At 58.0% G+C, this 25,052-nt stretch overlaps 1 protein-coding gene across 1 annotated transcript; it reads left to right on the forward strand.

Annotated features, from left to right (window-relative positions):
* Positions 1-3,430: 3,430 nt before the first annotated feature.
* LBX1 (ladybird homeobox 1) lies at positions 3,431-4,975 on the forward strand. The gene is made up of 2 exons (XM_025880381.2): positions 3,431-3,755; positions 4,455-4,975. Exons 1-2 carry the CDS (start codon positions 3,431-3,433, stop codon positions 4,973-4,975), a joined length of 846 nt encoding a protein of 281 aa, XP_025736166.1.
* Positions 4,976-25,052: the final 20,077 nt, after the last annotated feature.

Below are 25,052 nucleotides of genomic sequence, written 5' to 3' on the forward strand. Positions count from 1 at the left end.
AACTGCAGGGTTGAGAAAAGGTCAGTGGGACAGTTGGCCTGGTTTTTGAACATAGCCTGGATGAGGCAATAGAAGTAAGGGACCCTAAAAAAGGGTGGGTGTCACCATATGCCCCCTTAGCCCCCAGATGTGCCTGCTGGAGCTGTTTTGCTGGGAGTCCAACCAACTAGGCTAAAAACAAAGCCTTCCGATTGGGCTGCAGGAAAAAGAGGTTTGGCCACGGTGGGTATAGAGGTAATATAGCAGATGATTGTGGAATGTCCTGTCCACTTTGACATGATGTGGCCGAAGACTAAAGATCCCCGGAAATAGGGCCCCATTGAAGGAATTCTATGCTCTTGCCCCTCTGCTCCCCAATTCACATTCCTCACCTTCTTGGCAGCGTCACAGTAATTCTGAACGCCACCGTTCCTGAGGGACTGGGAAAGGGACAACAACAGCAAGGTAGTCCTTAAGATACTGTCCTGCAGACCAATATCAGGTGCAGACAAGAATGGCAGAGGGTTATGGGATGGAGCTCCTTCCAGGGTAGGGGCTCAAGAGTTGCTGTTCCCTGATCTGGAGAGGCCTCCTCTCTAGCATGGGGGATGCGACTTGCCTTAGGCTCTGGGTCTGGGCTTTTGGGGTTACGGCAGGAAAGGGCTGGGGTGGGGAGCAGAGACTGAGGCAGGATCCTGAGAGCAGGAAGTGAGAGGAGAGGGAAGACCCCTCAGGCTCTCCAAGCTTCCAAGCCAGCAAAGGTCATCAGGCTCCCGGGCCCCTTCTCCCTCAGGTCCCTCTCCACCTTTCTCAACTCTGACTCCACTGTTGCTGGACCCAGCATCCCCTCGTGGCTTCAGAGCAGCGCTGATGCACTAGAGACAGGCCTGCTTTGAGGACAGTTCTGCCACTCTCGGGGAACTGAGAATCCCACTCTCCCCATTCCTGCCTCTGAGCACCTGTCCTTGCAAATGCAGGAAAGAGGGTGAATAACTCTTCCCAATACTCCCAAGCAGGGCGAGGGCAGGCACTGCATCCCAAACAGGAATCTTTTCTCTGTCACTGTCCCCTTTTCTCTGGGGAGCTGCAAGCCATGTTCCAAACAAACAACTAAACAGGACATAAAGAAACCAATCTCTGCTGTGCGGAGGCCCCTCTGCCCGAGCTGGAGGCATCCCGGGAGAGAACCTGTCCCTGGCCCCTGCCCTGCAGCCCAGCTTGGCTTCCTCCCTCTCTGGGGAAGTATGAGGGGGTCCAAGAAGCCCAAAAGGTCCTATTCTCCCACCCTAACCTCTAGGCTGGGCCACAGTGCCCTGCACTGGCCTCTCTGGGCTCTTTTCTTGACTAAGCAGGGCTACCAGAGCACACTGCCTGCCCAGGAGTTTACAAACAAAGCCAGGAAAAGGGCTGAGGCTGTATGAGGGGAGGGAAAGAGCTCCCTTGGCTCCAGCCCCTCTTGCTCCGCTCCTTTCTTCAGGGGCAGAGGGGCAAAATTAGGTGGTGGGGCCAACGCCCCCATACAAACCCAGGGGAGGGAAACAAGAGTAAAAAGAGCCTGGGGGTACAGCCCCTTTGGGTGCCTCTAGGGAATGAAAGACATAGGTAGGGTTCAAACACGCCTAAATACCCACAGGTTACATATGTTTACACAAATACACACATTGCGAACCCCAAACAAATGTACACATTCAAAAACGTAAACACATTCAAATACCGATGGCGCACAAATGCTTGCCTGATGTACACAGAGTCGGGCCCATAGGGTTCCCAGCCCCCAGTCCGACTCGAACCCGGCTTCCCCGCGGGTTCCTGGGAGCGCAGCCCCAGCCTTGGCCCGGCCCCCTCCGGCCCCCGCCCCGCATCCGGAACAGCTGGACTCGGGCGGTGTACTGGAGCCCGGCGCTGGGCTGGGCGGGGCCGGCAGCGGGGCCCGGGCCGGGGCCTGGGCAGAGCTCAGCGGGGAGGCCCCGAGCCGGCCCCGTTAGCCCAGGCAACCGGCCCGGCTGCCCAGTCGGGCGCCCGTCACCAGGCGGTCCCGTGGCCCCAGTCGGCCGGGAGAGCCGTGGCCCGAAGAGTGTGCAAGACCGCCGGAAGAGGTAAGGTTGTCGCTTCGGGCTCAGGCCGGTGGAGAGGTGCCTGGAGCCACCAATAACTCCCCCCTCCGCCTCTCGGCTGGGGAAGACTGATTCCTCTGGCTGACCCCCTCCCCTCGACCCCTGGAGTCCTCCACCCCTGTCCCGTGTCGCCTCACCCAGGGCTGCAGTACCCGCACGGACCTCCCGCGGGCCAGCCTGGAAGCTGCAGATTCCCTCTCCCCAGGCGCATGGACCAAGGCCGGGGGTGACGGACAAGGAGGGTCGACGGGTAGGCACGCTGGGTCCTTGATCTCAGCTCGGCAAAGTCCGCACTGGGCGGCGGCGGGGCCCACCCAGGCTCCTGGTCTTACCTGGCCCGCGCGGCGGCCGCGTCCCTCTCCGGCTGGGCTCACGCGGCCCTTCTCGGGCGCCAAATCCCGGGTCGGAGAGCCCGAGACCTCCGGGCCAGCGCTACCATCACAGCCAGGCCGGCGGGAGGCGGGTGCGCCGGGAGCGAGGCTTGCAGTTTGGGGTGGGGGCGGCGGCTTTTGAGTCGCCCGAGGTTCGGGTGCAATAAAGGCGCCGCTAATGTAATTTACAAACAGCTCGGGCCGAGCGCAGCGCAGCGCCCGGACTGACAGGCGCATTAGGCAGGCTAATTCCAGCCGGCTCCTCCTACCCCCGGCCCGCTAATTAATGAGCTTCCCAACTTAGAGCCGCTTGCATTGGACAGACAGAGAGTGAAAGAGAGGGCGAGGGAGAGGGAGAGAAGGAGAGAGACGGGGGGGAGCAGAGAAGAGAGAAGAGAGAGAGGGAGGGAGAGAGAGAACAGGAGGAGAGAGAACAGAGAGAAAGAAGAGAGAGGAGAAAGGGAGAAAGGAGAGAGAAATAGAGAAGTGCCGTTGCAGATAATTGATTACTCCTCGATCAAGGCTAACTTGTTAGCAATAGTCAATTGCCCCATCTCTCCGCCTCCCCTCGCAGTACGGGATCGGCGCCCTCGCCTCGGCTTTTCCAACTGCCGCCGCCAGGACCCGGGGCCAGGAGCCGCCGCGGAGCCACCTGACACCTTTAAATAGCACCGGGGCTGGCGAAACTGGAGCCCCGCGCGGCGCGCCCCGGCTCGGGCCCCGGATTGCTGGAAGCCCCGGCGGCGGCGGCGCCCGCGTCAGCGCCCTCCTTCCGGGGCCCCGTGCAGCTCTGCTTGCCTCTGCCGCTGCGCTAATCGGCCCCGCGCCCGGCGCGGCGCCTGGCCCGGCGCGGCCTTCTTCCCGCCCGCCGCTGCCGCCCACCCGCGCCGCCCGGCGCCCGAGCTGCCCGCGGGCTGGGTCCCCGCGGCCCGAGCCGCCCCGGCCGGGCCCCCAAACAAGGCCGAGATGACTTCCAAAGAGGATGGCAAGGCGGCGCCGGGGGAAGAGCGGCGGCGCAGCCCGCTGGATCACCTGCCGCCTCCCGCCAACTCCAACAAGCCGCTGACTCCGTTCAGCATCGAGGACATCCTCAACAAGCCTTCTGTGCGGAGAAGTTACTCGCTGTGCGGGGCGGCGCACCTGCTGGCGGCCGCGGACAAGCACGCGCCGGGCGGCTTGCCCCTGGCGGGCCGCGCGCTGCTCTCGCAGACCTCGCCGCTGTGCGCGCTGGAGGAGCTCGCCAGCAAGACCTTTAAGGGGCTGGAGGTCAGCGTCCTGCAGGCAGCCGAAGGTAGGCGCCTCCGCTGGGTTCCCCTGCGCCCAGCACCCCAGGACCCGCTCCCTGTGCCCCACTCTTTGTACCCTATGCCTCTGCCCACCTCCTCCCGCGCCTGCTGTCAGGGCCCTCCAGCCCAAGCCGCTGCCGCTGGGAGTGGAAATGAGTGGGACAGGACCCAAACCCTATTTCCTAGGGACCTCTGGATAGGCCAGAGTCGAGTGACCCAGGAGGGGTGGCGGGAACCCAAGATCTCTCCGCAGTTTGCCTGCTCTGCTTGGCTCCCTCCCGTTCCCAGTGGCCTGGGCGCTCCTCGCCCTGTTCCTGGGTTGGAGAACTGAGAGCCTTTCAGCTAGGGCTTTTTATGGGTAGGGGTAGAGTCAGGGTGATTGGGAAGAGGTGTGGAATCAACATTCACCCAGCAGTCGGGGCGTCCCTGTCTGGCTCCGTTGTGCTCTAGCGACCTCGGGTCTTTCAAATCAACTCTTAGGTGGGGAGCAGAGACTAAAACAATTTTTCCTAGAGACTTCCGGTAGACAGTTGTCGGGGAAGGTTTGCCTTAGGCGAGGCTTGCCCTAGTCCGGGAGGCCGAATCAAATCTGAGAAGGGAACTGCAACAGACCTCAGGCCGGATGGGCCTGGGTGGGGTGAACGAGAGCCGGGGTGTGGTCTCCTCTCCCCTGGCGCAAGCCTATACTTATGGTTTCCTCGCAGGCCGCGACGGGATGACCATATTCGGGCAGCGGCAGACCCCCAAGAAGCGGCGAAAGTCGCGAACAGCCTTCACCAACCACCAGATCTATGAGTTGGAGAAGCGCTTCCTCTACCAGAAGTACCTGTCCCCCGCTGATCGCGACCAAATCGCGCAGCAGCTGGGCCTCACCAACGCTCAGGTCATCACCTGGTTCCAGAATCGGCGTGCCAAGCTCAAGCGGGACCTGGAGGAGATGAAGGCCGACGTGGAGTCCGCCAAGAAACTGGGCCCCAGCGGGCAGATGGACATCGTGGCGCTGGCCGAACTCGAGCAGAACTCGGAGGCGGCGGGCGGCGGTGGCGGCGGCTGCGGCAGGGCCAAGTCGAGGCCTGGCTCTCCGGCGCTCCCTCCGGGCGCCCCGCAGGCCCCCGGCGCCGGGCCCCTGCAGCTCTCTCCTGCCTCCCCGCTCACGGACCAGCCGGCCAGCAGCCAGGACTGCTCAGAGGACGAGGAAGACGAAGAGATCGACGTGGACGATTGAGCCGCGCCCGGGATCTTCCGCCGCTCCGGGCCCCTAGCGCCGGTACGCCCGCCGCCTCCCGGACCGCCGAGGGGAGCTGGGACCTCCTCTGCAACTCCCGCCTTCTCCTCCCCCGTCCCGGGCCCGGACTCAGCTCCCGGCAGCCGCCTCCTCCCTCTCGAAGCAATAAACCTGGGCTGGCCGGCCGGGCCGGCCGCCGCGCACGGCCTCCGACGCCCCGGGAGCCCTCGCCGTGCAATTCTGTATGGCTCCTGTATAAATATTTAAACTTATATAGCGGGTTCTTCCCACCTCAGCCTGACTTTTTTCTTTCTTTCTTTTATTTTTTTAAATCTCGGAGATTTCCATGTTTTCAAAGCTCTCAGGCTGCTGGGTTTGCTGAGGGAGAGGCAGTAGGGAGGGTAACGAACACTTAACCCCGCGGTCTGGAGGAGGGGGCCCGCCCCGACTGTTTTGATTTTTCTCTGCATGTGGCGAATGCACTGGCCCTCTTCCTCCTCGCCTCCCTAGGCCTATTGCAGTTGACTTCTTTTATTTCCTTCTGCCCCTTTTCCCCGCGTGGGAAGGGGCTGAGGGGGACAGCCGGGTCCTGACTTGCAAGTTTCAAATCGATCTTTTCTCTCCCCTATCCCCGACCCCAGAAGTCTGTTTTCGATGCCATTTCTGCCTCCCGATGCCCACTGACGCTATTTTTAAGATTCCTCCTCGCCCTCTCTCGTTTTCCTTGGATTGACTGCTGGGGTCCGGGTCTTCAGGACAAAGCAGGGGGAAATCCAACCAATCAGCCAACTAAAATGGAACCCAAAGCCCTAGAATTATTTTTTACTCTTTTTAGAATTTTTTTGCATGTGACAGAGACCGAGAGGAGGCCACCCGAAGTCCTTGTCCCACCTCCTCCGCAGCCCTGGGTCTGACTGCAGTCTCCAACGCCCGCCCTGCTCCTGCTCCTAGCTCCACTTGGCCAGACAAGGGTGACTCGATGAGGGTGGGTCCCGCGTGCCCCTTCCCTGCTCCTGCCCTGCCCTCTCCGCCCCAGACTGTACCCAAGGCCTCTTTCTCCGATAAATAAAGTCTTTGCCATTTTACTAGAACCGGGGGTGATCGTGTCTGAATGAGTGGGCCCTATTCAGGGAAGCCGCGGCCGGCTCCGTGTCTCGCCACTGGTCGCTGCTGGCTGCCCAGGCCTTGGCGACTTGGAGGAGTTTCGGGGCAGGCGCAAGGATAAGGGGTGAGGGGAAAGCAGGAGGAGAAAGTGCCTCCCACCCAGAAACACACGGCAGCTACCAAATTGGGGGTGCGGGTGAGAGAAGCGGGCTTCGCCAGGTCCGGGTAAAAAGTGAGGCGTGCACTGCTGGGAGAAAGAGTGCATACACTGGGGACGTCACGGGTGGAAAATTAATTTTGGGGGGGAAAGATGGGTAGGTGGGGGGACTAGCCCTGCGTCTCGTGCATCCCACCCCCACCCCAGGGCATTCCTCTCGTGTTCTGCGGGCCACGGGCTAAGCGCCCGGTGTACCGCAGGTATAGCTCAGTTGGCAGCAGGGTGCAGCCTGAGGCCTCCCAAGTTTTGGTTCCGCCGGAGGGCCTTGCCCTTGGGGGAGGGAGGAAAATGAGGCCAAAGGCACCAAGGGCAAGCTGAATTGCGCACGCGGGCACAGGGACGTGTGAGCCCGAAGCGTCTGAGAGTTGGGGTGAATTTCTGGTAACATTCACAAATTCTGGGCCCCCCTGAACTCGGCTGGGGGCAGAGGTCAATCTCCCCAGGACTCTCTGGGGTCCCCGCGCCCCGAGGGCGGCTGGGGCAGGGACGCAGGCAGCTTTCACTTTTCCGGACAGAGCGGGTTTCTCTCTGGGCTTTTGTTGTCGCGGGGCTGGCGAGTGGCCGCTGTCACCAAAGGAGGGTCCCGCCTCCGGGCCGCTCGGCTCTCTTTCTCCGCAAAATTGATGTGAGAAATGCGCATCTGGTCTCGGGCAGGCGATGGGGCCCCGGGGTCTGAGTCGGGAGCGTGCGTGTCCAGGAGGAAACTAAGAGACAGAGAGAAACAGAAGAAGGAGCACAGAAAGACACTCCAAAAGCAGAGCGAGAAAGCGGGAGTCGCGGAGACGGGGATGGGGGGGGGGAGAAAGAGAAAGAGGGAAGGCTTCACACGGGGAGACAGACTGAGAGACCGAGACGGAGAAGCAGGGAATGGAGAGGGAATGGGAAAGGGTGAGAAGAGAGAGCAGAGAACGAAAGGAGGAGAGGCGGCAGGGCAGCCAGGCGGGCGTGCGGCCGGTTCCTCCCGGGCGACATAAATCGCCCTTTCTCAGGATGGATGGGTCTGTAATTCGGAGCGCGGACCATGAAGGCCGGGACGAATGGACCCGGGCGGCCGCTGACAGGCGACAATAGCCGGGCCCAGCCCCCCGCGGCTCCGGGTGCGGGCGCGGCCGCGGCCCTCCGCAGCCCAGAGCGCGCCGGCGCTGGCGACCATATGGTTTTTGAATTTTCTTCACAATTTGTAGACAATTTGATGGATTAGGTCCCCGCGCGCGCCTCCCCGGCACAAAGGCGGCGCGGGGACCGCGGAGCGGCGGTCACCCGGGCATCTGCGCCCGCCGTGCGCACCCCCGCCCCCGCCCGGCCCCCGCCCCGCGCCCGGAGCCCGGGGCCGCCCGCCCAACACGCCCATGAATCCCAATGAAGCGGCCCTGGCACCTCCGGCCGCTCGCAGCTTCGCGGCCCCGGGCCGGGCCCTGCTGGGTCCCTCCGGGCTGGGGGCGGCAGCCCCGGGGCTGAGCCCACCCGAGCTGCGGCGCCCGCGGGGCGCGCAGCTAAGCAGGCGCATCGGGGCTGAGGAGAAACGGGACCATTTATCCGCCCGTCTAGTTAAAGCGGGTTATTTGTTTGCTTCTCCGGCCTCCCCTCCCCTCCCCTCCCCTCCCCCTTCCCTCCTCCCCCTCCTTCCCCCTTCTGCCTTTTATTCTTTTGTCTCTAAATGGATTTAATGAGCCTGAAAAACATGACAATTGAATATAACCAAGAAATAAAAAATAACGAGGGAGGAAGGAAGGAGGAAAAGAAAGAAGGAAAGAAGGAAGGAGAAGGATTAATAAAATAAAGGGAAAATCTATTCCACTCAGCAAATGTTTATTATGCGTCTTTTCTGCGCCGTGCCACACTGGGGGCTGGGGAAATGGAAGCGAGTCAGACCCAGTTCCTGCCCTCAAGGAGCTCCCAGTCTAGCGGACGAGACCCGTTGCACCCCCCTGGCGCTATCAGGGGGCCTGGGCCGGGGGCAGGGAAATGCCCTTCACAGAACGCCGAGAGCCGGCTCCGGGCTTGGGGTGGTGGGGGCTTCCCGGAGGAGGTGGCATTGGACCCAGGCCTTGAAAGATGAGAAGGAATTCGTTGTTTCTATAGGTCAGAAAGAAGGGCGGGCGAAGGAAGGGCAGGACGGGCGTCGGTGGGAAGCGGAGAGAAGCACACGCCCGAGCCCTGGGCTGAGCGGAGCCGAGGAGGCCTGGGGAGAGCGCGCTGTGGGTTGGGTCCCGCACAGTTTGGGGAGCGAATTCTGGTCCCCCATCAGTCTCCTCGGCTCTGCTGGATGCGAAGCCTCCTCCAGGCTGCCTATGGGCTTCCGGAGCCCGGCTGCCAGGGCGCTTGGCCGTTTCGGCCAGTCTCCACCCGACCGAGCACCGCGGCGTGGGGTATTTTCCCGGCCCCCTGGCGCAGGGAGGCGACGGCGGCAGTGGGCAGGGGCTGAGGGGTCGACTGTAGGCGGGAGCTTGGGGCTAGGAGTCCGGGGAGGCCTGGGCTCCCACCCACTCTCTCCTCAGCTCTCCTGGCTCTGACCGGAGCGCTCGGGTGGCCTTGGCCGCGCTTCGGGCGCTACCACGGGGACCTGCGATGTGAGAGGGCCTCGAATCCCAGCGCCGCCCTGGGCCTCTTAGCGGCCGCCGACCGGGCCTGCCCCGGTGGCGGCCGCTGTGCCATTGCACCGCCTGCGAGCGCTCCAAGGGCGCGGGCCGCACGCCTTCCGTGGTACTCCCCGCGTGTGAGTGTACGTGTGAGTGTGATGTGGATGGCGTGAGGGGCTGCGGGCCCTGCGCCCATTCTCAGGGCGAGACTCGTTAAGGCTCGGGGCCCGCCCGGGGCCGTGGCAGGCAGGTTCCCTGAAGGGCTCTGGCCTCTCTGCAGACCCACTTTCGGTTCCTGGCCGCGCGGGGAAAACCGCCTGGCTTTTCCTCTTCCTTCCCTGTTTGGTCCGGGGCCTCGGCCCCGCTTGCCAAGCTCCAGGACGCGGGCCGTCTCTGCTCTCCCGGCCTGGGACCCCGCGGCGAGCTGCCGGGCCGGGCCCCACTGCGCGAGCCGGCTGTCTCGGCTTTCCCGGCTCTGCCTTCCCCGGCCCGGCCCGGCGGACGGCGCCGGGTGAGGCCGGGAGGCGCAGTTCCTTATTTTACGAGGTGTCGGGCCGGTGTCAGACGCAGCTCCGATAAGTAATACTCCAGTCTGAGGGACCAGAACGTGGTAATTAATCCCAAAGACTTAAGTGTATTTTAGTTCAGGAGAAAAAAAATCACTAATTCAATCGTCCGGAAAATTGAAGTTTGATGCATGAGTCCCCCCTGAAAGGGATGGGCTGGGGCCTCATGCCTCCCCTCCGCCCCTGCCGGTCGCCGCGGGGACCCCCTCCTCCCTACCCTCCTGAGCTTCCAAGTCCAGGGAAGTCCACTCACCCGTCGTGCATGTCCTCAGCCACGTGAACCCAGGGGCACCTTGGCTTTGCTCCCTACCCCCACAACCAACCCCTCTTTCTTGGGGCCCAGAAAGTGGTTTGTGCTGAGACTACAGATATTCCCCCAAACACGCACACCAGGCAAGGGGTATAAGGGAGCCTAGGAGGTGAAGGAAGAGTGACTGGGTAAGGGGCCCAGAGTGGAGAGGGTGGGGCACTGCAGGGCGCTTGGAACCTGAGAGTAGTGGGGTCAGGAGGGCCAGCAGGTAGGAGGCTGCTGTCTGCAGGCCGAGAAGTACATTAGGCTGGCAGTGAGGTGATGCGAGTGGCCACTAGAACTGCTGGGTGCTGGTGGTTGGAATGTAGAACTGTGCGTGCTTAGGTTGTGTGGGCAATGGGTGCATCCCTGAGCTGCATGTGCAGGCCTAGACCCCTTGGCCGAGGTCAGCAGGCCTGAGGGAGCTGCAGCCTGACCCCGAGTGGGTCCCCAGGCCACATCTCCCAAAGGAGTGGCTCCCGGGACTGGAGTGAAGGAAGGTGGGGGCTCCTCCGGCCTGGGGCAGGCTCACGAGTGGGGAGCAATATGTTGGAGGGAGAATTACCACCCTGAGTTTCCCGCGGGCCCCACCTCTGCACTCACAATATGTGGCTGCCATCCTAATTGTTTTCTCCCCCTAACGGTTGCCGGTCCCAGGAGAGACCTGAGGCTGAGGGGCCCGGGGTGTGCATGGCAAGCTTCGCAGGCATCCACAGGGTGTGCCAGTGAGTGTGTCAGAGAGGGTGTGCAACTTGAGAGGCTGGGCATGTGTGGCTGACTGAGGGAAACAGAGCATGCGCAGCTGGGGGTGGCTGGGGGCGGGCTGCTGTGCTCATGTAACCAATTGTTGCAAACTAGTGTGTGCAACTAGGTGTGACTAAGTTTGTGCAATGGGGAGGAGAGGAGTAAATCTGTCACTGGGGTGGGTGTGACCAGCAGGTGAGTGATTCCCTGGGGTGCAAGATGTGTGCAGGGAGCTGGCGTGAGCAGATAACCGGGAGGACGAACATTGATATGGAACTGAAGCTACAGACAGGCGACCAGAATCCTAGCTCCGAACAGCTTTGATTAGGCTGGCTACTCAATTTTTCATTTACAAGGGGGGGGCGGTGGAGAGAGGAGCACATGGCCTGAAGGGAGGGGGGCTCATGAAAGGAGTGAGCAGAAGGTGGGATGAAGAGCCTTGGCCTGGGCATGAGTCTACTCTGAAGGCAGCTGAGGTCAGTGAATAAACACTACCTAGGCCCAGACTCTGCTTGTTTGAGAACAGCTTGGGGTGGGGGTGGGAGGGCTGTCCTCTGCTGTGCTGTTGGTTAAAGGCCCGGCGGTCCTGCCTGCCCCTTCCTTCTCAAGTTGGGCCCCAGGCTGAACCTTTGTCTCTAGAGTAATCTGCAGACCCACTTTTGGCCCTACCATTTCCAGGACTCCCTTGAAGGCCCAGTTTCCCCCAGCTCACTCAAAGGAAGTTCCTCCTTCCCGTGGGGGCTCAGCCCTGCCTTAAACAGGGAGGGTACACATGGCAATATGCACATGTGTGCTTGGTGGATTGGCAATGTCGCCAGCAGGGTTGGGGGTGACTGAGTCCTGCCCACTTTGGAATCTGCTTCGCGTTATGTATGAGTGTGTGTGCGGGGATTGCTGTGCATCGGTGTGTGCGTGCGGGCAAGTGCAGCCTTCCCCATGGAGAGCTGGATGCTGGCTGTTAGAGAGTAGGGGTGGACTCAGTGGGGGAGGAAGGTTAGTTACCTGTGACTATCATGGGACCTGTGTGGATTTAGTTATCAGCATGTGTACACAGAGGTTTGAGATTAAGTTGTCATCACACGTGGAAGTGGCATCGGATGATATGGGACAGAGGAGTTCCTAACTGGGTGTCTGCACCCCCACCCCTACCAAATTCAGGGGCCTAAGTCAGAAGCAGTGGGTCCGGGGGTCTGTGGAAAGGGGTCCACAGAGAGTCTGGGAGTCCCCTCCACCAAGAAAGGGAGGCCTTCATTTGCCCTTCCTTACCCGCACCCTCCCACCTGTGCCCCACACAGAGGCTGGAATGGGGGACAGGGTGGGGAAGAGGCGAACCCTCCTATCTCTCCGAGACCGCTCAAGGTGAAGTGCAAGGTCTCCATAGGGACTGTCTCTCCTCCCCTGACATCTGTGATGGGGCCTATTGATCTGGATTCCTGAAGCCCCACTGGGACCACATGCCCACATACAGATAAAGGGCAAGCTCAGGTAGGCTCACGGCACACCATGCATGGCCAGTCCAGAGCACACACAACAGGCACCGTGTCACACAGACCCACCACGCAGAAGCCCAGCGCACATCCACAATGACACAGACATACAGGGCGCCCAGAAGCAGTGTGGTCACATACAACACAGCACACCCACTGAAATAGAGGCGGCCAGTAGCGCGCACACAGTTAAACAGCTAAACGGATAAACCTTTGCTGGTAGATGGATACACCATCCCCACCATTATACACACAATACAGACACAGTGACACAGACACAGCCCAGAGTTACCACAAGCACACAATGCACACGCTTCCAGACAGTCTGTGCAACCACAGGCGTGGGTAGGGAGTTAGCTGGTTTAGGTGACTTTGGGGGAAATGTGGCAAATGTTCTGATGTTCTGAAAGGAGTCCAACAGCCGCGGAGAGCAGCAAACAGCAGAGAAGGGTGGTGGGGCAGGGCGGCTCCGGCTGTCTGGGGGAGCTCCCAGCCCTTGGCCCAGGAAAAAACCAAGTCCCCAATCACCTCAGAAATGCAATCAAAGCTGCCTGCCACCTAGCCGCCCTGCACAATGGCTCTGGCTGGAGTCGTTATCATTTTTGTTAACTTTTTATCGACTGTTTGCTAGATGGCGTGTCAGTAAAGTGTATGATTTGAGATGAAAAATTAGGCAGATTAACCTGAGGGGAGAGCCTGATTGATTACTAAATAGGATCAATTTGAAAGTTTTAGTCCTGGCGTTTCTGCAGAGCCTCTTAATACTTCAAACTTCAATTTTACGGGCGATTGAACTAAGCATGTTTCTGACAAAATTGATATATGTATTAATTTGCTTTAACTGGTGATTAATTACTCTCCACTGAAAGAATTATATGGAGCTGTTTGCCTGCGATTTGCATATTAATCAAATTCTAGTTGATAATTCCACTGGTGGGGGGGCGGGGCGGGGCGTGGGGTGTAAGGGTGTGAAGGGGTGTTTGCTCCTGTGCCGGTGTGTGCGCCTGTGTGTGTGGGGGCTCCCCGCCCCCCCCTCCCCCCGCTCGCTCCCTGCTTAGCTGCCAGTTTAGTGCATTAAAACCAAAGATGCAGAACGAGTTTGCCCGGCTATTTGGCGGGAGCAGAAATTGCCTGTCCGGTTTTATGATCTGCTCAGCCTGAGCAGCCGGGTCCTTAATGTCCCCTGTCAAAGTGTCCACGATTTAAAGGGAAAACGGCCCCCGCTTTAGCATTGCGCCGCTGGCCTGACAAGGGGCGAGGCAGGGACGAGCACCCCCTTAAATAACTCCCCTTCCAGAAGGACCATGGTTTCCGGATGCACCCCAGCTCTGGGGACCCTCGGAAACCAAGCCATGTCCTTGGAGAGGTACCAGTTCTTGTGATGTTCTAGCTACGCAGCGCCCCCCCACGAACACTCATAGATCCGCGCGGGGGGTGGGGGGGGACTCATGCAGGCACAGCAGAGACCTAGAGACATGGCCAGACACTTCAGACACTGTCACTTGAGCTGACGGGCAGGAAGCCACCCCCTTAGACACGTGCAAACACAGCTACCCAGTCATACTCCTTCCTGTTCACTTACACCTCTGCTCTTGGGTCTGTCTGTAGACACACTCAGCTACCCACATGTACACCCAGACACACAGAACTGCACACAGACAGGGAGCACACATAGGCACCCAAGTCACGTCCACAAAGCCTTTCAGGCACACGTGGTCACGCACACTCAGACACACGCACATTTTCAGATCCACACGCAGACCTCGTCCACACACACCCAGGCAGGGAGGCCCTCTCGCATGGGGATTCACAGCTGGACACACATCGAATGCCAGCTCACCCCCTCCCTGGCACACACAGTCCCACAGCCCCTTCCAGGTCCCCTTGCCTGGCTCCACTCCTTAAGCGAAAGGGGGCGGCACCACTGAATCAACTTTTCCCATCTCTGGATTCAAAGGGTAGGAGTGTAATTAAAACCAGATAATTAATGAGACAATATTCCTCCAGCTACATCTTTAATGAACAAACCCCTTCAGGGCAGCCTCTTCTTCTAGGCTCATTAAAGAGAAGAAAGTTGGGCGGCTCGCGGACTTCCCAGCGCGTTAATAACGAAGCCGGAGTGGGTGCCTCGGCCTGGAGCGCGGGAGCCACAGCCGCGCGCCCCTGCTCTGGTCCTCCCACCACCACTTTGTCCCTCGCCTGCCCCCACTCCCACCCCTCATTCTCCACCGCCGCCGGGTCCCAACGTCTCTGGCCGCCCTCCAGCAGTCCCAAAAGCCGCTGTTCAGTGACTCCCCGCTCTGCCTGGCCTCTCTCTGGCGGGCTCTCCAGCACTAGGCAACTTGCGCTCAGACGCGGCGAGGCGTCGGGCCACCCAGCTTCCCTACCGCTGGGCGCTGCCCGTTCCAGGCTCTCTGGCTGGGTAGGGACGGCTCTGTCCAAGGGAAATCGAGGCAAGGTAGGGGCCCGAGTCTCCCTCTGAACTACAGTGCCCTAGCGGATTGGCGTAGGACTGGCATTTGAACTGCGGTTCCGGGAAGGCGGGGGCGAAGGGGGGGGGGACGGGCGGTGAGGAGTGGGGGGTGGGGATAGAGATCACTTCATTTTCCACGCTTGCCCTCGCTCACTTTCAGGAACGCGCACTAGCAGTCACAGGCATGTGCACTCGCGTGCACGAGAGCGTGCATACACGGACACGCCCTCTTGCTCGTGCACCCAGGGGCCGGGTCGCGAAGCCTCGGGTCCAGAGCGCGCAGCCAGCGCAGCCGGGAGAACCTGGCTTGGGCCTCCCCCCCGCCGCGTGAGGTCGCCCTTGCTTCATTCGTCTCCAGGGTGGGCACGCAGCCTCCAGGGCCTGGAGCGGACAGTTCCGCCAGAGAAGCTAGGAGCGAGCAGTGTAATGGGGGCCCAGGGCCCGGGGAGCCCCAGTCAGACCCAGGCGGGGGCGGCAGCTCTGGCAGCGGCTTTGGCGGAGGCGCTTGTGTTCGCCTGAGCTGGCTTTTAGGGATGAGTTATGTGGCAATGAGCGAAGTAAATCTGCATGCGCAAAAGATGCTAATTACTCTTAATAGCCTACCCAGACGCCCCGAGACTGGAAACCCAGAAACGTAAATCTACTCCCGATAAATATTTTTAATTGTGAGATTTCCTGGAAAGAAGGCTTTGGGTGCGCGGGCCGAGGCATTTGGCTTTGGAGGGAGGGAAACGGCCCCCACTCCGGAAGCGGGGTCCGGAGTCAGGGCCCGGCTCAGGGGCGCCAGGCGCGGGGGCCGAGCGACCTGAGCCCGGCTGGCCGGCGCTGGGTAAAGTTAGTGATGTATCGCATTAATTACCAGTGTGAGCTGCAAATGGTTCGAGGCCCAGGGAAAATTAATGGGAATCCAAATTCTAATTATGTAGCTGTTGTTAAAGAGTTTAACTAGATAGTCACGGAGAAAATTGGATTATGCACAGAAATATGCCGCCAGCGCCCGCGGTCCCGGGGATGGGTCCGGGGATGGGTCCGGGGATTCTCGGCCAGGCCACCCCCCTGCCCTAGAGGACACTCCTCCTCTCAGAGGAAGGAAAAGACCCACCCCCGCCTCGGCGTACAAATAAAGATCCCCCGTTTTCCGATGGCAGTGGCAGGGCGGGTCTCAGGATGGGAGGAGAGGCCGAAGCTTGAGGAGGCGCGCGCTTGGATGCGGGGTCGGTGTGGAGGTCCGGGTTCCTGGGTCTCTTGATCTGGGTAAGCGTTTGTGCCCATTTCTCAGGTTGTCTCCGGGTCTTGGCGAATCCTTCCTGCACCTCTTTCTGATAATCTTGTAATTACATCTGGGCGCTGTGGACTTACATTTTTCCCACTGTCAGTTTAAGGAAACAGCCACCAACCGGAAGCCCAATTACACCCGATGCCTCGTCATTCACTTTATTAAGGACCCTGGATATGTTTTCATTTTCGCAGGAAATGAGGTCCGATCAAGCAGCACTAATACCTCGGGCCTCGGGGAGGGGGCGGGGACTCTCAGGGGCGGTCTCCAATCCCCCAGAGGCCCGCCTGCGGGTGGCGCCTAAGCTTCGAAAAGGGTGGGGCACTTTGGGGCGGCAGACACCCAGTCCTCCACTTCTCCCAATTTCTCCCAATTTCCCCCAGAACCCTGGATTCATTCGGTCTCGGGCAGCCCAAGCCGCAGGCCCACACTCTCCGGCATCCCAGCGCGCAGAGTCTGGAGCCCCAGCCACGCTGCCCTTTTTGGGGCGGGGGTCGAGGACCTGGGGAGTTGAGGGGACATTGCAGCCCTCAAAGGGAGAACTAGCGTCCTTTCAAGCCCACCTCCCCCCCCCCCCCAGGAGCTTGGCACCCTCCGAAGACGCTGCTAAGGCCTATGGAGCTGGGCGGGTTAGGCCTGGACGGCGGCAGTGTGCATGGGGTGGGGGGTGGGGGGTGGGGGGCGGAAACACTCTCTGTCCCAGTCCTCTCCCCTTTTAGTCTCCGATTCCGGATTTCTACCTCCCTTTCAACAAGAATGCCGTCTCTCCCCACCACCCCCTACTTTAGAACGGGAAGCCGGCGGGTCCTGGTCTCACCGAGGAGCTCCAGTTCGCCAAGCCAGACCCTGCTAGGTGCTTCCCGGTCGCAGGCAGATTCTAGCGCCCCTTATCGGACCTCGATTTCCTAGACGGCCGGGTGGGATTAACGCTTGCTCTGCCGACAGCCCGACCCTGGGTCTCTCCAAGTCTTCCTTTCCCTCCACACAGGCTCCCATTTGAACCCGGAAAGTGAGGAGTTGGGAGGGATGGGACCTCCGGGATGGTGTGGGGGGAGGACCCCAAGATCGGGGCATCAGCGATTCAATAATTTGAGGGCGGTGGTGAGAAGCCAAACTGGGGCACGAAGAATCAGTTCAGGGAAGGCCTCACACAGAGAAGGACGCATGGCCCGGGGGCTGTCCCTGACCTGGGTCTCGGTCAGATTCGTTTAGAGCCCCTCTCCCTTTTCTCCTGGGCCCTGAGGGGGTAGGGGGCCTTTTCTCAAAGCTTGGGGCCGACTTCCCAGGGTCAGCAGGGGGTATCCGAAGGAAGAGCAAAGGCAGGGAAACCAGAGATTCAGAGATGACAGCCCACTCCATCCGCGTCGCCCCAGGGTGGAGTCTGGAAGGCCCAGAGCAGGAGGTAATACACAGACCTGAGCGGATCCTGGAGGAAACACAGTCATGAGCATGCTCTTGGGTTGTTTATTCCTGGGCCGAATTCGGATTCCGAATTCTTCTCCCAGTGACCTCAAAACAGAATTCAAATCCAGAGAGGCAGATGGGCCAACAACAGACTAAAAGACTGAGGATCCTCCATCCTTTTCCAGCTCCTGGGGAAGGTCTGGGGGATCCTTCCTCTGTCTTCGCCAACGCGAGCTGTGCCTTCTTGCCCCGTCTTCTCCTCGCCATGAGGAGGAGAACCACGGCTGCTCCTTAGGCCCCCAAGTACCGAGCTGTCCCCCAGTTTCAGTGAGGAGGGTCCTTGGACCGCAGCTGTCTCCTTCCTGCAGCCCTCGAGGGGTCTCCAAACCAGCCCCCTCCACCTGAGCCGCTCTTCAAAAAGCCAGCGCTTCTCTATGAAGTGGGCTTCGGGCGCCACCTAGCGGCATTTATAGAGACGTACAACAGCGGCCTGCGCCCTCCTGCCACGTCTTCCTCGCCTACCCTTCTTGGAACCCCGACGCCCACAGCGACGCAACCCCACTCTCATACCACAAGCCCTTACGTGAGCACGCTTCACCCCCACTTCCTGGCCCTGAGCCATTAGGAGAAGGCCACGGCAAGGAAGAGCAGGCGTATGGCTGGGGGGCTTCCCTGGAAAACCCGCAGATGCGGGGGACGACGCTCTTTCAAGGCACTGGGTATCGCGTGGGGCTGAGAAGGGGGCCTCATGTCTCTGCTGGTGCGGCGGGGAGGAAGGGTCTTCCTTGGGGCATCGCAAGAGGACACTTCTTCTTTTAGGTGAGCGCCTAAAGGGAAAATTATGAGCCCCTAGTCATCCCTATTCCTACCCAAGCCCGGCCCTTTGCAGGCACCTGGACACTAGAAGCAAATTATCAGAACCCTCCTGGCTCTCACAAGTTGAGGTTCTTGCAACTTCCAGCCTCTGCGCTGGAAGGTTAGGCAAGGGCTCCCTCTGCTGTCCATAGTTGGGTACTGCTGGAGGTTGCCGGGCCGCCGGGCTGCAAAATTCCGACCAGAAGCAGGATCTGCTTCTCAGATCCAGATCTGATCTGCTAGCGGTCATCTTAACCATCCCTCGGCCTTCGGGAAGGATATCCTTTCCCAAGATGGGCAGAAGAGGTTTCCCTGGTCTTCACGGGTTTGCACGGGGAAGAAAGGACTCAGCCCTGCTGAGTTCCACCCCTACTGTCAGTTCTGTGCCAATCTCGGCTCTTCCCATTCTGCTGCTGGGCCAGCTGCCCCCCCAGCCGATATGGTGCCTGGAAAGTTAGAAGTTTCCTCCTTTACAGTATGATTGTTAAGCTTGACAGGAGGGGCTGTATTCCCTCATTAGCACTCTACCGATGGAAAGGTCAGGTGAGGAGAGTGCCAACCGTTTCTGGGTGATAGCCACTCCCTGGCGGAGAACCCCCATGAGGGCGCTCACAGTGCCTGACACACCCTGATTCCCTGATATGCCAAATAGCCCCTCACGCTGACCCAGGCTGCCACCATCTACCGACGCTGACTCCCCTGACCACAGCCACACTCTGGCCCAGAGACCCTCTCCCCAGATCTCCCATGGCAGAACATTTCCCAGCCCTAGACAACTAGGAGACACAATGATCAGCATGGGCAGGACCGCTAGGCCAATGGGGGACAAGGCAGTCCATGAAGGTCTTTAAGCTTGATTTTGTGATTGTCCAAGAGAAGAGAGAGGGAGTGCGATGTGTGCATGTGTGCATGTGTGTGTGTGTGTGTGTGAGAGAGAGAGAGAGAGAGAGAGAGAGAGAGAGAGAGAGAGAGACAGGACAGATTCAGGGCTTTGAAGGTTCTCCTGTGACATGAGATCTGGTGACAACCTTACTTTTGAGGCGATGCTCTGACTGTGGATAGTTCTCTCAGAGCTTGGAGCCAGGGCCCCTCCTGCCCAAAATGCAGAACTCTCGTCCTGACACTGATCAGAGTGAGCCACGCTGCTGGGAATGTCCACTTACTCTAGCCCGAGAAAATGCGAATCCTTAAGCCCAAGCCTTAGATGGGGAAAGAGGTGAAAGGGAGTCTTCTGGTCTTTTCCATTTTTTTCCATCCTCCCTCTCTTGAGGTCTTCAGTCTCCCATGAGGGGGCAGTGCCTCTGCCTCTTTCTTTCAAGAGTGTAGACATCTCGAGGTCCTTGGAGTCACTGCACTTACAGCCCGGATACTCGGGCGTCCCCTTCTCTTGCACACAGGTGGACGAGGAGGAGGGGGCCGGGGAGGGCTGCTGAGGTGCCTGGCTCTATGCTAGTCTGAGCTTGAGAAAATGCGGATTTCAGGGCCCTACTCCAGAGCCACTGGAATTCCTGGGGGCAGGGCCTGCAAATCTTCCCTGTGACATAGCTGGCCGCTCCCTCTTTACTTCTTTTCCAGACTCTTGGGTTTTTTTAAATTTATTTATTTATTTGAGAGAGAAAGCACATGCGCCAGTGGGGTGGGGAGGAGCAGCGGGAGAGGGAGAGAGAGTCTCAAGCCGATTCCCTGCTGAGTGACCCTGAGATCATGACCTGAGCCGAAATCAAGAGTGGGACACGTAACCAACTGAGCCACCCAGGTGCCACTCTTTCCCAGATTTTTTTTTTTTTTTACAATTTTATTTATTTGACAGAGGGAGACACAGCAGGAGAGGGAACCCAAGCAGGGGGAGTGGGAGAGGGAGAAGCAGGCTTCCCAGTCAGTAGGGAGCCCGATGCGGGGCTCGATCCCAGGACCCTGGGATCATGACCTGAGCCGAAGGCAGACGCTTTTAACCAACTGAGCCATCCCTAAAAGGCACGTTTCAGTACAAATGCTGGTTATTATTCAAGAACTTCAGTGCCAGATGTAAGGTATGAATTAGTCCAGAAGTCTCCCAGGCCAGGGGAGACAAGCCCCTCCTTTGAGATTTCTCTGAAACTGCTTCCACTGTTTCTTCCCAGCCCACCCTTCCCACCAAAGAAACGTAACTGATCTCTTTGGACAGCCACACCCTTACCCTTCCCATAAAGGAATTGGTTTATCTAGTGGTTTCAATATTAACAAAGGGGCTGTCAAATTCACCTGCCTGGGGGAATCTTGATTAAACAACAACAACAAAACACAGGCTGAGCCCAGATTCAGGAGTTTTAAGGGGAAGGGCCCTGAGTGATACATTTCCATCACGGTCTGCAGGCAACTAGGACTGCTTTGTCCCTGAGACCCACTACCCTAGAATATCTAGTGTTATTAATGAGAAGCAGGCAGTGAGGCCCTACCAGAAAAGCTCCCCCAGAGACTTCCTGTCTCTGGTTTCTTCTAAGGCAGAGGCTGAGGTTGAGGTGGGGAGTAGTAAGCTGGACAGACTAGGGGGACAACAATCATTGACTTTAGTACGACAGGAGGCAGGTCTCATGGAAGGAGCTGGGCTTTGAGGTGTGGGGCTGGAGAGCATTGCAGGGGTCTCACTCATGCTAGCCTGATAGTCTGGGCCAACTTCCTGGACCTCCTGGAGCCCCAGTTCCTTCATCTGTAAAATGGGGGAGACACTGAGACCGGCTCTGCTCCAGAGTGGTCCTGAGTGGCCACTATGTCCAAAGAGAGGCTTTGCGTCTTCACAGATAATGTATGTGCACATGTGTGTGGGGATAAGTGCAGAACATGCGTCTGGTTCTGAAATTTACTTTTTTCATTGAATGATAGATCTTGGATATCTTTCCAGGCTGATATCCTCGTAAAGTGTAAACTGCAAAACTGTTAAAATGTTACTTGATTTTTTTTTTAAGTTTTAGTCATTTATTTGAGAGAGAGAGAGAGCACCAAGCACGAGCAAGGGGAGGAGCAAAGGGAGAGGGAGAAAGACAAGCAGACTGCCCTGAGCGCAGAGCCCAATGCGGGGCTCGATCCCAGGATCCCGACATCATGACCTGAGCCAAAACCGAGTCGGATACTCAACCAACGGAGCCACCCAGGCGCCCCAAAATGTTACTTGGCTTAAATAATAGATACAGGGGCACCTGGGTGGCTCAGTGGGTTAAGCATCTGCCTTTGACTCAGGTCATGATTCCAGGGTCCTGGGATCAAGCCCCGCATTGGGCTCCCTGCTCCACGGAGGGCCTGCTTCTCCCTCTCCTCCCCACTCATGCTCTCTCTCAAATAAAATCTTTTTAAAAAATTAAAAATAAATAAGAGACAATACTACCCTTTGGAGAGGGTTGAGGGCTGTGTCCTTATTGGAGTATGATGTGTGTGTCTATGTTGGAGGAAAGGGAGGGTTGGTGAGCATGCATGGATGCCTCAGGAGCTGGTGATGGGGGCTTTTAATTATATACAGCCTGGAATGAAAAGGAGGGACTCAATTAGGAGCCTTTGGCCTTTAGAGAGCCACTCCCAGGAGTCCACCTCCTTGGCTACTGGCCTTCGAGGGGCTCATACTTGGGACTTAGGCAAGGGAGGGATCTATGGTCACCTCTGGGGTGGCACAGAGGGTATATTAAGGGATATCTAAGCTGCTGTAACAAAGGGGTCCAAATACAGAGGCTAAACAGTATGGATATCTATTGTCCATCACCTAACATTGTATAGACCTCTCTTCTGTATGCTGTGATAATTAAGGGCAGACCCTGGAACCAGGTTGCCTGGGCTCAAATCCTGCCCTTTGTGACCTTACAGAAGTTACTCAACCTCTCTGTGTCTCCGGTTCCTCATCTGTAAAGTTGGAATGGTAATAGACATGACATAGTAACCCTACCTCAGAGGATGGTCGTGAAGATTAAATGAGTTAAGTCCCTCCAAAAATGTATTTATTGAGTGCCTGCTGTTTGAGCCTATGGTGGCTCCCATCAGTGGGGTCAAACTGGCTGCTCTGGCTCCTTCCATCACGTCTGCCTCCCAGTCAGTGGGAAAAAGGAAAAGGCAATGGGGCCCCTGGGTGGCTCAGTCAGTTAAGCGTCTGCTCAGGTTATGATCTCGGGGTCCTGGGATCAAGCAGGGAGTCTGCTCCTCCCTCTCCCTCTGCCCTCCATCCCCCACCCGCTTGTACCCTCTCAAATAAATAAAGTCTTTTTAAAAATTAAAAAAAGAAGAAGAAGAAGAAGGAAAGGGCAAAAGGAGCACTTATCCATTCTTTCTAAGGCCATGACCTAGAAGTGGCATACCTCTGACCTCTTGGTGGCCATCAGTCACGATTTGGTGGCATAGCCTCACCTAAGCTGCAAGGGAGGCTGGGAAGTACAGTCTTCAGCTGTGTGATCGTGTGCCAGCTAAAACTCAGGCATGCTAAAGAAAGGAGGCAACAACAGATCTTGGTAGAAAACGAGCACTTCCTTCTCTCTTTCCAGGGGCAGCCGTGCGTCTTACTCACATACAGCCCTGAGGAAGACGGGGACAGAGGGAGGCGTGAGGGGGAGCCTGAGGACAAAAAAGCAAAGAGGGATCACTTAAGAAGGGAGGTCACGGAAACAGGGACAAGTTGATGGAAGGGGAGAAACCAAGACTGGGGCTGCCAGCTTATGCCAGGACCTGGGGCCAGGGAGATGTCATGGGTAAGGGGACCATTTTTATGCATTTGGATCTTGTCAATTTCCCGCCACTCCCTCCGGGTTCCGAGTAAAGGCCAGTGGCCATTCTGTGCTGGGAGAAAGGATACGTTATTTTGTGTGCTAGCCTGAGCCCGAGAGGAAGAAGACTGAGAGTATGCTGGGGGGCCCTGGGGGGGTCCTGGGCAGTGGGAGGGGAATCAGCCACAGGCCAGGAAGAAGTGGCCCTGGGTTTTATGTCACCGTCACCGGGGACAATGCACTGAGATTCCCGAGGATCCCGGGAGAAGTGGCTGACAGGGGTGCTCCAGCTGGGTAAGTCTGCCCTCGGACCTGGGGGCTGTGCAAAGGGCAGCTGTAGGTGGCCCCTGATGGAGTTGGGAACTTGAAGGCAGAGGGACAGTGTGATGACACTGAAAATTAGGGGCCGCTGTCATCCCCACCATCTCCTCCCGTTGTCTGGCTGTGCTCTGCCAGTATCCCTAAGCCGACAGGAGCCTCTAGCCCTAGCATTCCTCCCCAGGGCCTGGTACCCCCGGCAAGTGGGGACACAATTGTGTGGGTGTGTGCTTAACCGTTTTTCTGAGTGGTGATGATATGGAGTGCTTTTATCAGATTCCTAAAAGGTCTGTGACCCAACAGAAGTTGATAGCATCAAGTTCCTTTTCTTTGGGCGCCCGGGTGGCTCAGTGGGTTAAGTGTCTGCTTTTGGCTTGGGTCATGATCTCAGGTCCTGGGATGGAGCCCACGTCCTTGTTGTCAGGCTCCCTGCTCAGCGGGGAGCCTGCTTCTCTCTCTCCCTCTGTCCCTCCCCTTGCTTGCTGTCTCTGTGTCTGTCTCTCTCTCAAATAAATACATAAAATCTTTTTTTAAAAAAATTTCTTTCTCTTTTCCTCGAATCTGCTATGAGGAAACCACCTTGATTTGATTCTGAAGCTCCTGACTGCATATGAATGTTTGTGTAAGTTAAGTCTGAAGATGAGCAGGTATTCTGGAGCCCCTGCCCCTTGGAGGACAGCTGTCGGGATGAGGTTTGGGCCAGAGAAAGGGGAGAACAATACCAGGGAGAAGGGGGAGCTGGGGGAGCCGCACCTTTACTAGCAGGAGGCTCTCTGGAGGAAGAAGGGCAGCTCACTGTTCTGTGGACCCCAGCCAGAGAGGGAGGTCAGAGTGAGGGAAACACAGAGGACCGAGGAAGACACAGCAGGACTTGCGCCTCGGCAAGTGAGGGGGTAAGCTCTAGCTGGCTTTTTGCTTCTCTTCAACTCCAGCCATTTGCAAATCTGGATTCCACGAGGCAAGAGACTGCAGACAACCAACTCCTTGGAAGCCCATGATGGGTTTTCAATGTATATCTGTTGACTGAATGATTGAATAAATAAAGCAAAATGGCTTCCCGAGGATTTGGCCCTGTTAATAAAAAACAGAGAGACACCATACGTGTAAGTCATCTGAAGCTCATTTGGCGGGGTCCTGAGTCACTTCAACAAGTGGTTGCGCTGTGTGTGCCCAGAGCCTCGCATGTGACTCCCTCATTCAGTCCCTGGAACGACCTCAAGACATAGGCATCGGGAGTTAGGATGCGCCTGATAGCCATGGTGACATGAGGCTGGGGACCTGGGACACTTGCCCAGTGGGGCAGTGTGCAGGCGATCAGAATCAGAGCCCGCACTTGGCTCTTCCCACTGGGCCACCGCGGTCAGCTCGCCCTTCTCCTTGGGCTGGCCAGGTTGCAAATTGTGTCTGCAGGGTCATGGCTGCCCTTTCAGCATCTCTTCCCCTCCTCCCAGGTGAGGTGGCATCTGACTCTCCAGCTTCTTGCAATTCGGAGTGTGGTCCTGGACCCACAGCCTCGGCATCACTTGGGAGCCAGTTAGGTGGAAACTCAGGCCCTAGGCCTACCTGCTGAATCCGAATTTGCATTTGAACGAGATTCATGTGCACACTGGAACTGGGGAAGTTCAGCTTTGGATCTCTCTGCCGGCCACAGGTAAGGGAAAACCCTGGCTAACCTGGTTTGTAGGAAGCCGCTTCCCCAGGGATGCTGGGGCAGGGATGCCTGTCTCCTTCCAGAATGGCAACCTCTCTGGTCTCCTTCAGATATCCCGGGATTTCTCCCTTCCAAACCTTCCTTCCCCTTTTGACCAGAAAACCAGTCTTCCTGCCCTCCCCTACATCCCTGAGTTACCTTTTTTTTTTAATAAGCTTTTAATTTCAGAATAGCTATACATTTACAGAACAGTTGCAAAGGCAGCACAGAGTTCCCATAGACTCCTCACCCAGTGCCCCCTCTTGTTAATATCTCTCAGTATGTGTGTCCCAGCTGAGCAAGCACATTGGTGTATCACTTCTAACCAGACTCCACTGCATTCAATTTCCCTAGAGTTTC

Source organism: Callorhinus ursinus, unplaced genomic scaffold (assembly GCF_003265705.2).
Source record: "Callorhinus ursinus isolate GAN/ISIS: 27379988/994484 unplaced genomic scaffold, GSC_fseal_2.0 scaffold20, whole genome shotgun sequence".
In the NCBI taxonomy this organism is placed as follows: domain Eukaryota; kingdom Metazoa; phylum Chordata; class Mammalia; order Carnivora; family Otariidae; genus Callorhinus; species Callorhinus ursinus.

What these genes read in the sequence shown, in the direction of transcription:
- LBX1 (XM_025880381.2), top strand. Translation starts at nt 3,431, where the DNA reads ATGACTTCCAAAGAGGATGGCAAGGCGGCGCCGGGGGAAGAGCGGCGG. An exon ending in CGTCCTGCAGGCAGCCGAAG is followed by an intron (nt 3,756 to 4,454) that starts GTAGGCGCCTCC and finishes GTTTCCTCGCAG; the next exon opens with GCCGCGACGGGATGACCATA.